The sequence below is a fragment of the Carcharhinus amblyrhynchos genome, unplaced genomic scaffold, assembly GCF_965287045.1.
Source record: "Carcharhinus amblyrhynchos unplaced genomic scaffold, sCarAmb.v2.hapA scaffold_39, whole genome shotgun sequence".
Taxonomy (NCBI): domain Eukaryota; kingdom Metazoa; phylum Chordata; class Chondrichthyes; order Carcharhiniformes; family Carcharhinidae; genus Carcharhinus; species Carcharhinus amblyrhynchos.
Window position 1 is genome coordinate 6678673 of NW_027649780.1, and position 13814 is coordinate 6692486.

Consider the following 13814-nt stretch of genomic DNA (forward strand, 5'->3'; position numbering starts at 1 on the left):
AAATGCTTGTCAATACAAGATAGACTGGTTCAAAAAGACAGTTAACAGCTTTCTTCCTTATTAATCTTGACCAGACTGAACAATGAACCTTATTCTTCAGCTGGACTTTGGAAGAATATGATATCCTGTAGTTTATTAAAATTAGAAAATAATTTCTTCCTTTCAACAATGTCTGATGGGTCTGCAGTTTCTGGAAATATTTCAGGTTATTCAGCGTTAATATTTTAAAATAAAGATCTCGTCTTTACGATATAATTGTCTATTATATTGAGTCATTAACGATATCTTAATCAAAGTTCAATACTGAATCTGTTTCATGACTGGCTTTTAATATCGAATCAATTTGTAGTGAATAAAGACAAGTGACAGAAGGTGAATAGACTGTGAGAAGCCACATGTTCCAGTTTAAAATGGCTTCCCTGACCTGTTACTTATAGCAATGAATATGGTATGGAAGTGATTGAATTTTAAAACTAAATTTGATTACCCAGGCCTACAGTTTCCTCCATTACAACAGTCACTACAATTCACAGAACTTCATTCACTGTACAATGCTTCAGGACAAAGGCAGAGTTAGATAGATTCCAGATAAACAAGGTGCTGAAAGGTATTAGGGTAGGTGGGAATGTGGAGTTGAGGTTTCAATCAGATCAGCCATGATCATGTTGAATGGCAGAACAGACTCCTGATTCACATGTTCAGCTGACACCTTGTGGTTGTGAGAGGTGCTATAGAAATTCAATTTTTTCTTATTCTCCACAATGTTGGATATATCACACTCAGTCCTTGCATCAAAATCATTGTTAAAGGCTTAGTCTAAATTTGACACATTTTGAATGATGGGCTGCTTTTCTCTAGAAACGAGAAGACTGAAGGGTGACCTGGTGGAAGTCTCTAAGATTATGAAGGGGTTCAATAATCCAACAGGGATTTGATGAGAAACCTCTTTACCCAGTGAGTGGTGAGAATGTGGAACTCACTACCACAGTGAGCGGTTGAGGTCAACAGCATGAATACATTGAAGGGGAAGCTAGATACATACATAGGGAGAAAGGAATAGAAGGATATGCTGATGGGGGGAGATGAAGAGGGGTGGGTGGAGGTTCATGTGGAACATAAATATTGACACAGACCAATTGAGCCGACTGACCTGGCCCTGTGCTGTAGACTCAATGGAACAGAGACAAATGTAATTATTGTACATCTACCTGTCATGGTGGAAAAACCTCTATTTACTATCCAGGATCAGCTTTTATGGATCATTTCAGTGGAAATGCGCTCTCCTAGATTCAAAGAACATCAGCCCACTGGAAGCAAAGTCGTGAGACCAGCCGGTCCAGCAGAAAGAACCCCTCCGACCCTCTCACTTCACCCACTGTCAGAATGAACATGGTTCAGTCCCGGATGTGATTAACAGCAGCAATAACAGCAGAATCCAACCCCTGTCATCACTTATGAATTCGCTGATGTCTCAACAGTTGTGATGATTTAGTGAATCCTTTCCCACAGTCAGAGCAGGTAAATGGTCTCTCCCCAGTGTGAACTCGCTGGTGTGTCCGCAGGTTGGATGAATTACTGAATCCTTTCCCACATTGAGAGCAGGTGAATGGTCTGTCTCCGGTGTGAACTCGCTGGTGTGTCTGCAGGTGGGATGACTGAGTGAATGTTTTCCCACAGTCGGAGCAGGTGAATGGTCTCTCCCCAGTGTGCAATCGTCGGTGTTTTTGCAGATTTGATGCATAAGGGAAACGCTTCCCACACTTAGAGCAGATGAACGGCCTCTCCCCAGTGTGAACTCGCTGATGTATCAGCAGATAGGATGAATCAGTGAATCCCTTCCCACATTCGGAGCAGCTGAACGGTCTCTCCCTGGTGTGAATTCGCTGGTGCCTCTGCAGATTGGATGAATTACTGAATCCCTTCCCACACTCAGAGCAGAGGAATGGCCTCTCCCCGGTGTGAACTCGCTCGTGTGTCTGCAGGTGGGATAACTGAGTGAATCCCTTCCCACACGCTGAGCACGTGAACCATTTCTCCCCAGTGTGAACTCGCTGGTGCATCAGCAAGTTGGATGATTCACTGAATCCCTTCCCACAATCGGAGCAGGTGAATGGCTTCTCCCCGCTGTGAACCCGATTGTGTTTCTGCAGGTGGGATGAACTTTTGAATCCTTTCCCACACTCGAGGCAGGTGAATGGCCAGTCCCCTGTGTGAATTCGTTTGTGTGTCTGCAGGGAGGATGAATGAGCAAATCCCTTCCCACACTCCAAGCAAGTGAACGGCCTGTCCCCAGTGTGGTTACATCGATGAGTTTCCAGTTGGTGTGGGAAATTGAATCCTTTACCACAGTCTCCACATTTCCATGGCTTCTCCATGGTGCTGGTGTCCATGTGTCTCTCGCAGTTTGACAGTCAGCTGAAACCTCATCCACAACAAAACACCTGAACGGTCTCACCCCAATGTGACTGGTGATGTCTTTTCAAGCTGTGTTGGAGTTTTTTCCACAGGCAGTTCACTGGAACACTCTCACTCGGATTTGTGTGACTCCATGCTTTTCCAATCACACTTATGGTTGAAATCTCTTGAAGCAGGCAGAACAGATAAGTATTTCTCTTTGTAGATTCCAAAGGCTGATGTTGTCCAGGCCCCAATGAATGGACTTAATCTGTCAGATCACCACGAGTATTTATTTTGAGATTTCTGTCTGGAAATCCTCTTCTGATATCCTGTAACATGAATTTCCAAAATTCATCACTGTCAGTGCAACTTAGAAATTCAGAAAAGACAAGTCTAGTTTTTACAGAAAATGCTTCACTTTTCCCCACTATTCTTACCCTGCTGTATCCCAATAAACAGCCTCCCAATTCTCCTAAAGGTGCCAATTCGTGTTGGTTAATGAATCAATGCTCATCACTTCCTGTTCAAATGTGTGCATTATGCAGCACTCATTACCTGGTTGGAGATATGGTGGGTGCAGCAAGTGGTCATGATCTGGAACTGGGTGCCCACAGATCTGGTAGTAGTGAAGGCAATTAAAGATTTCAAAATGCAATCTTTAATTGGGCGACACGGTGGCACAATGGTTAGCACTTCTACCTCATGGCACCAGGGTCCCAGGTTCAATTCTGGCTGGGGTCACTGTCTGCGTGGAGTCTGCACGTTCTCCCTGTGTCTGTATGCGCTTCCTCAGGGTGCTCCAGTTTCTTCCCACAGTCCAAGGATGTGCAGGTTAGGTGGATTGGCCATGGTAAATTGCCCCTTGGTCTCAGGGGGCTTAGCAGGATAAATGCATGGGGTTCTGGGAATAGGGTCTGGGTGGGATTGTGGTTGGTACAGACTCAATGACCCGAATGGCCTATATCTGTACTGTAGGGATTCTATGACAAACTGATGACAACTTGCCATGAAAACCAAACTGATTTATTGATGAACTACAGGGAAGGAAACTTGCCACCCGGTCTGGTTCTACACAAGACTCTGGGCACTGTGGGAGGAGACAGAAGTAGGAGAGGCCAGGGTGAAGGAGAGGGATTTTATACATCTACAACTCGACGAGAACTTTTGACAGAATCTTCCAAACCCCCGACTTCCACCACCAGGAAGGACCAAGGTAGCAGGTGGATGTGAACATCATCACCTCTGAGTTCCCCTCCAACTTACACACCACCCTGTTTTGTCTGACATTCAGTGCTAAAAGAACAGAAATTTCTCTAATATAAATACTGGGAAGACTGAACCCATTGTCTTCAATCCCCACTACAAACTCCACCCCTCACCACCAACTCTATCTTCCTGGCAACTGTCTGAAGCTGAACCTGGCTATTCACAACCATGGTGAAATATTTCACCCCAAGACAAGCTTCCAACCACATGTCCACATCATCATCAAGACTGCCTATTTCCACCTCAGTAACATTGCTCATCTCCACCCCAGTCTCAGCTCATCTGGAACTCTCATCTATTACATCGTGATGTGAAACTCAGGAGAATATGGATAATGGACGGGGAATGTTGACTGAATTGTTCCACAGGGGGTTGGCATGGATTTGAGTTGCCGAATGGATTCTTCCCATGTTGTAATGTCTCCATGGCTGGAAATACATAACATTGATATACTGCTATATATTTCAAGACAAGAAGTAGAGAATCATAAACAACACAGGAAATACCAAACAACTATATTAAATATATCTCTATCCCATTCGAATTTACTGTTCACATGAGTATCAGCCCTCTCCTGGGAAACTTCCGCTTTAATTGTGAACATTAGATAAGAGGCCATCCTATTAACCAAACGAATAAATGTGTCAAACCGAGCTCAGTGATGTCAGTGCCTTTGAGAGAAACAGATACCTGGATCTCGTCCTGCTCCTCATTCCGATGTTCGTCTGTAAACTTTCCAGAGTCTGCAACCTCCCTGGATTCACTTCCTTTCTCTTCAGTTGCTGCAAGTCCCCAATTTCCCCCAGAATGAGAAAAGAAATGGAAAGGGGGAAACATTGATTTCCTCCCAGATGTTGCACCGAGGAGGAAGTTTCACTCTGAAACTCATTCGCGGACTTCCGCATTGTGACGTCACAATGTAACCCTGCCAATAGGAATCACTCTGTTCCGCGATGACGTCGCAGGCCCAGACGCGCGGACCCGGGAGCCCCGCCCCCACCCATTGTTCCCCTCCCCCCGCCCCCTCCTCGAGCCAAGGTTTCCAGACAAGCGGCTGGCGGCTCCGGCCAGAGCGAGAAGCCGCTCGGTAGTCTCCCCCCCCCCCCGGCCCAAGACAGCGCATGTCCAAGGGAGAGGGGAAACTGCGCAAGTGCAGGGGAGCGCCCGCCCCCTGACCCTCACGCTGAGGGATTGACCAATGGGAAGAGTTGGAGGACCGGAAGGACTCTGGTCCTCCGACCAATCAGAGCTCCCTCATTGTCTGAATGCGGAGTTGGACAATGCGCTCATTCCTGCCCAGCAAAGTTGCTGCTGCTGCTCTCTCTGAATGAAGATTGAGCTTCAGACTCAAACTTCCTCCTGTCTTCACCATCTGTAAGTAAAACACTTTCTTTTCTCCCGCTTTCCATTTTTATTTTGGGCTTCAATTTTGAACTTCCAGGTCACACTCGCTGACTAAATAAAAATCATGATGTGGGTATGCCGGCGTTGGACTGGCGTAAACACAGTAAAAAGTCTGACAACACCAGGTTTTAGTCCAACCTATTTATTTGATAATATATTTATTTGATAATAATTTGATAATATTATCAAATAAATAGGTTAGACTAAAACCTGGTGTTGTCAGACTTTTTACTAAATAAAAATCCTCAGATTCTTCATGTATTTGTAACCAGGTAATACAGTGTATTACACACATCATCACTCTGTTCATTTATATCCAAAGTAAAACGTGCCTGTGGGCTTGAAGATTTTCAGCTCTCTGTGTCCAGGACAGGCAGCAGGGAGCATGGATCTATCAATCAGCCTCGATCAGCCCCTTCAGGAGAATTGAGAGAGTGAATATTAGACACAGCAGAATGAGAATGGAGGGAGAGTGTGCGGGATGGAGATTTACAGCTTTTGGGGAATGAGAGAGGAAAGAATGTTCCATAGAAACTAGAATTGTCTGTTCTGAATTTCTGTGCGGTATTGAAAGTGATGAATTTTGTAAATTCCTTTTACAGGATATCAGAAGGTGAGGAATTTACAGACAGAAATCTCAAATCAAACATCACGTCAACATCTGACAGAGTTACTCAATTCATTGGGATCTGAATGCTATTGGCCTTTGAATCTAGAAGGAGAAAGAGAAATGTTTCTCTGTTCTGTCTGCTTTTGCACTCTTGAAACATCAGTGTGACTGGTACAACACGCACACACTCCCACACACTCACGCTCCCACACTCACACACACTCCTCCACACACACGCGCACACTCTCCCAGACACACACACACACTCACTCCCCCACACACACACACTCCCACACACACTCACACAAATACTCACCCACACACTCACACATACATTCACCCACACACAGACTCCCCCACACACACACAATCCCCCCACATACATACACACACACCCCACACACGCCCCCAAACACATACACACACACTCCCCCCCCTCCCCACACACACCCACAGACAAGCGCCCCCCCCCCCCCCCCCACACACACACACACACACACACACACACACACACTCCCATGCATTGACTGTGGAAAGAGCTTCTCAGTTACACAGCCGTAAAAACTGTTGCACCATCACAGCAGGGCACCATAATCTTGTTCTGTGTGAGACTTCAACTGATAGTCAAACCTGGAGCAACACAAAGACACCTCCAACATGGAGAAACCGTGGAAATGTGGGGACTGTGGGAAGGGTTGCAAAAGCCCCTCTGAGCTGCAAACTCATCGACGTATTCACACTGGAGAGAAGCCGTACACCTGCTCTGTGTGTGGGAAGGGGTTCACTCGGTTATCTCATCTGCAGCGACATCGACTGGTTCACACTGGAGAAAGAGCATTCATCTGCTTTGAGTGTGGGGACGGATTCGCTAATTTACCCAGTCTGCAGAGACACCAGCGTGTTCACACTGGAGAGAGACCATTCACCTGCTCAGAGTGTGGGAAAGGATTTATGCAGTTATCCAACCTCTCGAAACACAAAATCACTCACAGCAATGAGAGACCCTTTAAATGCTCTCACTGTGAGAGTGGTTTCAAAAGCTCTCGGGAACTGATGATCCACCAGCGCATTCACACTGGGGAGAGACCGTTCAGCTGCTGTCACTGCACAAAGAGATTTAGGACGTCATCCCACCTGCGGGAGCACCAGAGAATTCACACCAGAGAGAGACCATTCACCTGCTCTGTGTGTGGGAAAGGATTCACTCATTCATCCAGCCTGCTGAGCCACAATCTCACTCACACCCAGGACAGACCTTTTAAATGCTCTGATTGTGGGCGTGGTTTCAAACGTTCTCGGGATCTGATGATCCACCAGCGCACTCACGCTGAGGAGAGACTGTTCAGCTGCTCTCTCTGCACAAAGACGTTCAAAACCTCATCCAATCTGCAGCAACACCAGCGAGTTCACACTGGGGAGAGACCGTTCATCTGCTGTGTGTGTGGGAAGGGATTCACTCAGTCATCCAGTATGCGAAGACACCAGCAAGTTCACAAGTGATAACTGGTGTTGGATTCTGCTGTTATTTTGCTGTTAATCACATCCAGGACTGAACCATGTTCATTCTGATAGTTGGTGAAATGGGAGGGTCAGAGGGTTTCTTTCTGCTGGACTGGCTGGTCTCATGACTTTGCTTCCAGTGGGCTGATGCTCTTTCAGCCTGGGAGAGCACGTTTCCACTGAAATGACCCACAAAAGCTGATGAAGGACATTTATTTTATCCTGGATAGTAAATAATGTTTTTCCTATCACCACAGATAGATCTGAAATAAATACAGAAAGAACTGGAAAAACGCAGCAGGTCTGGCAGCATCTGTGGAGAGAGAAACAGAGTTAATATTTTGCACTACAAGATTGAGAATCAATCTAGTAAACCTCCTCTGAACTGCTTCCATGGTGTTTATAAAATGGGACAGCACAGTGCACTGCTGCATCACAACACCAGGGATCCAGGTTCAATTCCAGCCCAGGTCACTGTCTGTGTGGAGTTTGCACATTCTCCCCATGTCTGTGTGGGTTTCATCCAGGTGCTCCGGTTTCCTCCCAGAGTCCAAAGAGATGTGGGTTAGGTTGATTGGCTATGTTAAATTTGTGTTAGGGGGATTAGCAGGATAAATGTGTGGGATTATGGGAAGAGGACCTGGGTGGATGGTGTTGGGTACAGACTCGATGGGCAGAATGGCCTCTAGGTGTACTGCAGGGATTCTATGATCCTTTGTTTAATAAGAGACAAAAACTGCACCCAGTGTTCAAGATGCAGTCTAGCAATGCCCTGTATAACTGAAGCATAATATCTTTATTTCAATGTTCAATTTCTCTCGTAATAAAGGATAGCATTCCATTTGTGAGAATGTTGATTTATTTGAACTAAGATTTATGGGATTCTCTTGTTTACAATAACTCCATAACTGTAAATCACACCAGGTTCCAGTGACTTAACCATATGGCTAGAAAGAATACTTGAAATGGTGAATTCAGTAAGTTTATTAACCATTAAAAATGTAACAAGTCAAAGATAAAAAAGGAAAGTATCGATTAACAGTAAAAGGAGAAAGCTTAGCTTTAACAATTGAACATACGAACTTATGAAATGTTATGGGGAGAAGGCAGGAACATGGGAATGAGGAGCACATCAGCCAGGATCGAATGACAGAGCAGACTTGATGGGCCAAATGGCCTAATTCTGTTCCACGATCTTATGAACAGACTTCTCGCTATCCTTTTCAGACCAGGACATGACGGCTTCGAAAACATGGATAACTTGTAAAATCAACAGCTCCCAACACCTCCCCGTAGGGCACAGTGGTTTGCACTGCTATCTCATAGTGCCAGGGGCCTGGGTTTGACTCCCAGTTGGGTCACAGTCTGCAGATTTTACACATTCTCCCTGTGTTTGTGTGGGTTTCCTCCGGGTGCTCCGAGTTCCTCCTACATCCAAAAGACATGCTGGTTAGATGCATTGGCCATGCTAAATTCTCCCTCAGTGTACCCGAACAGGCTCCTGAGTGTGGTGACTCGGGGATTTTCAGAGAAACTTCATTGCAATATTAATGTAAGCCAACTTGTGACACTAATACATGAAGTTCCTGGGAAAATCCCCTAGTCGCCGCACTCTGGTATCTGTTCAGGTACACTGATGGAGAATACAGCATGGTCAATGCACCTAACCAGCACATCTTTTGGACTGTGGGAGGAAATCAGAGCAGCCAGAAGAAGACCAGCAGTCACAGGAACAATGTGCAAAGTTCACAGATTCACCCAAGCCGGGAATCAAACCCAGGTCCCTGACACTGTGAAGCAGCAATGCTAACCAATGTGCCACTGGGCCACCCTAACAAGTCTTATGTTTTTTCTATTCTGTTGCTGTCAGAAGGCAATATCTTATAATTCCCATAGCATTTTAACCATTCTTACTCTGTTTATAATTCTAAAAGTTAAAAACTTTTGTGTTCAAATTTACATTCTAACCTTTCTAACAACTGTATTAATGAATCATTTATTCTTTAATTGTCTTACAATTCAAGCTGTCTATTTAACTAATCTGGCTGCTTTACAATTGTGGGAACTTCAGTCCACAAATAAGGTAGTCAAATGCATTGTTAAAAGCAGCAGATCTTTATATAAATAAATAACAAAGTTTTAAAAAACAGCAGTGAACTAAAGGAAACAGGAGCACTGGAACCAGCCTGGACTTGCAGATGACACCCTTCCCAAAGCCTACACGTGCTCAGAACAGAGAGGGGTTGAGAAGAACACTCTATAACACTTCTCCCCTTAAATTTCAATCCCCCATCAGGACAGAAATACAACAAAGTAATGTCTTTAACACACGGAAGTCTGTCAGGAGCTTTGTGATTCATTGTGACCTGTACAATACCACTGGTAAATCTTGTAATGGTGTTTCTGGAATGGGAGATGAAGGGGTAATTTGAGAATCTGTACATGAATGTTCCTCTTCCACTCCCACAGCAGAGTCAACTGGCAAAGCTGGAACCATTTCCTGGTGAACATCCACAGCAGCATGACCCTCTGCCATGTTCTCAGTAATGATTGCTGACTCTGAAACTGTTCCTGACTCGGGGTCACACCACAAGTGAATATGGTCTTGGTGTCTGTGAATAACTCGTCCGTTTTACTGTTTCACCATCCAAGATACTGGACCACTTTGGTTTAAAATTATTCCCGGTAACCACCTTTGGTTACCCCTAAAGTTTCTGATGTAAACCCGATCGCCCGGTTTGAACTGCCTCTCTTTGGTGCTGTAGTCGTGACTCTCCTTCTACTCCTCTTGTCTCCTGCTCACTTTTGCTCTGAGATCTGGATGAAGCAGATCCAGATGAGACTTCAGCCCTCTACCTAAAAATAATAGGAGAGAGTTCGGTTGTGGATTGTGGTGTGATACAAAGCAAACAAAAATCTTGAGAGCTTGTTCTGAAAGTATCGCTTTCCATTCTTCTCAATCCCTCCTTCAGAGTGTGAACAGCTCTTTCTGCTGGACCATTTGTAGCCAGTTGAAATGGTGCAGCACACACATGGCGTATACCATTCCTTTACATGAATTCCTGAAACATCTCACTTGTAAACAGAGTGTCGTTATCGGAAACAAGCGGATCTGCTAACCCAGGGCTAGTGAAAATTTGACAGAGCTTCTCTATTGTCACAGGAGCTGGAATATTACTCATGATCTGTGCTTCCAACCATTTTGAATGCACATTTACAACGACCAAACACATGATTCGTGAAAGGTCCCCCAAAGTCCATTTGTAGTCTGGACCACGGCCTATCAGGCCACTCCCAAGGATGAAGTGGTAATGTACCCAGTGTGTTGGAGGGAATGAACTCAGAAGAATCATTCAATGCTCAAGCCTGATTCAATCGATAAACAGTTTATTGAGTTACGCCAGCGGGGAGAAGCTACAGGGACTGACCATGTGCAACTCCACCCAACAAAGAAAATCATCAATTCTTATGTAGTTACTGAGCCCATCCCAGCTGGACACAATCCAATCAGAATGGTTATAGATTACATTAATTATATATCCAATGAAATTAGTATCTGGGCATTATGGGGTTTTGTGATCATCTCATTCTCTCTTGCAGCTATAGCTTCTTAAAGTGACAGAGCACTACAAGCGCAAAAATCCTTGTGTACAGTAAGATACAGGATCCTTCATTATAACAACCTTTTTTAAGCCAATTTCCTGGGCCTGATTTTATTGGCAATATCTAGTCTTTATTGCTTTAAAATCCCAAACACGTTACCAACTGCAAAATCTTTGTTCTTTATTTGGAGTTGAGGTGACAACAGGATAAAATTTTCACAGTTATTCCAAATTCCTCCAGGCTTAAAATTTCCACATTTAACTTGTTCCTATATAAATCCTCAATTATAAAATAAGTGCATAAAATCTCAGCAGTCGAGAAAACTCGAAATGTTGGCTCTAATCTCTCTCCACAGATGCGTCAGACCTGCTGAGATTTTCCACCATTTTCTGTTTTTGTTTCAGATTCCAGCCTCTTTTTGTGTTTGTTTACCTGAGATATCTCAATTCCTTCATTGTCCAGGACACTATATTCTCAATATCTTTAAAACATAAATTCAACATTTGATTTCAGGCATGAAAATATTCTGTTAGTTTGTTCTTTATTGTCAATGTCAGGCTGGGGTTGTTCCCCTTGGAGCAAAGAAGGTTGAGGGGAGATTTGAATGAGGTGGACAGGATTCTGACAGGTTTAGATGAGGTGGACAAAGAAAAGTTGTTCCCATTTGCTGATGGGACAAGGATGAGGGGGACACAGATTTAAGGTTTTGGATCAGAGATGTAACGGGGGATGTGAGGAAGAATATTTTGATACAGGGAATGGTATTGACCTGGAACTCACTTCCTACGAGAGTAGAAGAAGTGGAGACAATAAACAATTACAAAGAAAATTAGATGGGCGTTTGAAGGGTTTCAAACAGAAATGCTGACTAAATATCTCTGAACTTCCTAACGCGCTGTCACTCTGTGATCCTTGTGAAATTTGAAACCAGGTATTTGAAACAAGACTCAAAGAGCATCAGCCCACTGGAGGCAAAGTTGTGAGACCGGCCAGTCCAGCAGAAAAAAACCCTCAGACCCTCCTCATTGACCAACTGCGAAAATGAACAAAATCCAGTTCTGGATGTAATTGAGAGCAGAAACAATAACTGCAGAATCCAACCCCTGGAATCACTCGTGAACTTGTTGGTGTTTCAGGAGCTGGGATGAAACTCTAAATCCTTTTCCACACTGAGAGCAGGTGAATGGCCTCTCCCCAGTGTGAACTCGCTGGTGTCTCCGCAGGCCGGATGAGTCAGTGAATCCCTTCCCACACTGAGAGCAGGTGAACGGCCTCTCCCCAGTGTGAACTCGCTGGTGTGTTTGCAGGCTGGACAATTGAGTGAATCCCTTCTCACACTGAGAGCAGGTAAATGGTTTCTCCCCTGTGTGAACTCGCTGGTGTGTCTGCAGGTTGGATAACTGAGTGAATCCCTCCCCACACTCAGAGCAGCTGAATGGTTTCTCCCCGGTGTGAACTCGCTGATGTCTCTGCAGGCTGGGTAATGCAACGAATCCCTTCCCACACTGAGAGCAGGTGAATAGCCTCTCCCCAGTGTGAACTCGCTGGTGTGTCCGCAGGTATGATAACCGAGTGAAACCCTTCTCACATGCAGAGCAGGTGAATGGCCTCTTCCCAGTGTGAACTCGCTGGTGTGTCTGCAGGGTGGATGAATGACTGAATCTCTTCCCACACTGAGAGCAGGTGAATGGTTTCTCCCCAGTGTGAACTCGCTGGTGTGTCCGCAGGTTGGATGACCATTTAAATCGCTTTGTGCAGTGAGAGCAACTAAACGGTCTCTCCTCAGTGTGAATGCGTTGGTGGGACACCAGTTCACCAGAGCTTTTGAATCCACTCCCACAATCAGAGCATTTAAAGGGGGTCTTCTTGGTATGAGTCAATTTGTGATTCAGCAGGTTGGATAACTGAGTGAATCCCTTCCCACACACCGAGCAGGTGAATGGCCTCTCCCCAGTGTGACTGCGTCGATGAATTTCCAAATCAGATGGAGCTCTGAATTGCTTCTCACAGTCGCCACATTTCCACGGTTTCTCCATGGTGTGGATTTCCTTGTGATCGTCTAGGTTAAACAGTCAGTTAAATCTCACACAGAACACGGGTATATTGTCGCCCCCAACAACTCACCCTAATGAACTCCCACTCATCTGATGAAGGTGCAATACTCCGAAAGCTAATGGCTTGTGCTACCAAATAAACCTGTTGGACTTTAACCTGGTGTTGTACGACCTTTCCTGTGGCCAAAGAAGATTTGAAAATTGTTGTCAGAGTCGCTGCAATCTCCTGCCTCCCACAGCAGCCTGGGATACACCTCATCTGGAGCTGGGGATTTATATAATTTTAGGCCCAGTTAAAACCGTTAATACCTCCTGTCTCTTGATGTTAAGTTGTTGAAATCACAAAGCTGCTCCCTGGTATCTAAATGACTCACCTGATGAAGGTGCAGTCTCAAACAAGGAACCAAAAGCTCGTGATTCCAAATAAACCTATTGGACTTTATCCTGGTGTTGTGAGACTTGTTACTATGCTTTCTATAACTACATCACCCTCCCCACAATGAATACAGACACAAGGTATTAATTTAAAACCCCACCAATGTCTCCCACTCCACGTACACATGACCACATTGCTCCCTAATGTACCCTATTCTTTCTCTGGTCACCTCCTGTCCTTCACATGGTGAAAGAACACCTTTGGATTTCCTCCCAGATGTTGCACAGAGGAGGAAGTTTTGAACCTCATCGGCTAACTTCCGCATTCAGACAATGGAGGAAATGTGATTGGCTGGAGGACAAGGGTCCTTCCGGTCATCCAACTTTTCCATTGGTCAATACCTCAGCATGTCGGCCAAGGTGGGGGGCGGGCGATCCCTGCACATGCGCAGCTGCTCCCGTCTCTTGGACATGCTCTGTCCCGGGCCGGGGGGGAGGGGAGATCACCGAGCGGCTTCTCGCTCTGGCCGGGGCCGCCAGCCGCTTGTCTGGAAACCTTGGCTCGAGGAGGGGCGGGGGAACAATGCGTGGGGGCGGGGCCCCCG

General features: G+C 45.3%; 2 protein-coding genes across 2 annotated transcripts; one reads left to right on the forward strand and one right to left on the reverse strand.

Annotated features, from left to right (window-relative positions):
• Positions 1-1448: 1448 nt before the first annotated feature.
• On the reverse strand, positions 1449-4505 carry LOC145363683 (uncharacterized). The gene is made up of 2 exons (XM_080218903.1): positions 4354-4505; positions 1449-2726 (listed from the first exon to the last, which is right to left on the reverse strand). Exon 2 carries the CDS (start codon positions 2388-2390, stop codon positions 1449-1451), a length of 942 nt encoding a protein of 313 aa, XP_080075029.1. The 5' UTR covers positions 2391-2726; positions 4354-4505.
• Positions 4506-6188: 1683 nt separating this feature from the next.
• Positions 6189-7379, forward strand: LOC145363705 (uncharacterized). Its single transcript, XM_080218934.1, has one exon. It carries the CDS (start codon positions 6335-6337, stop codon positions 7175-7177), a length of 843 nt encoding a protein of 280 aa, XP_080075060.1. The 5' UTR covers positions 6189-6334; the 3' UTR covers positions 7178-7379.
• Positions 7380-13814: the final 6435 nt, after the last annotated feature.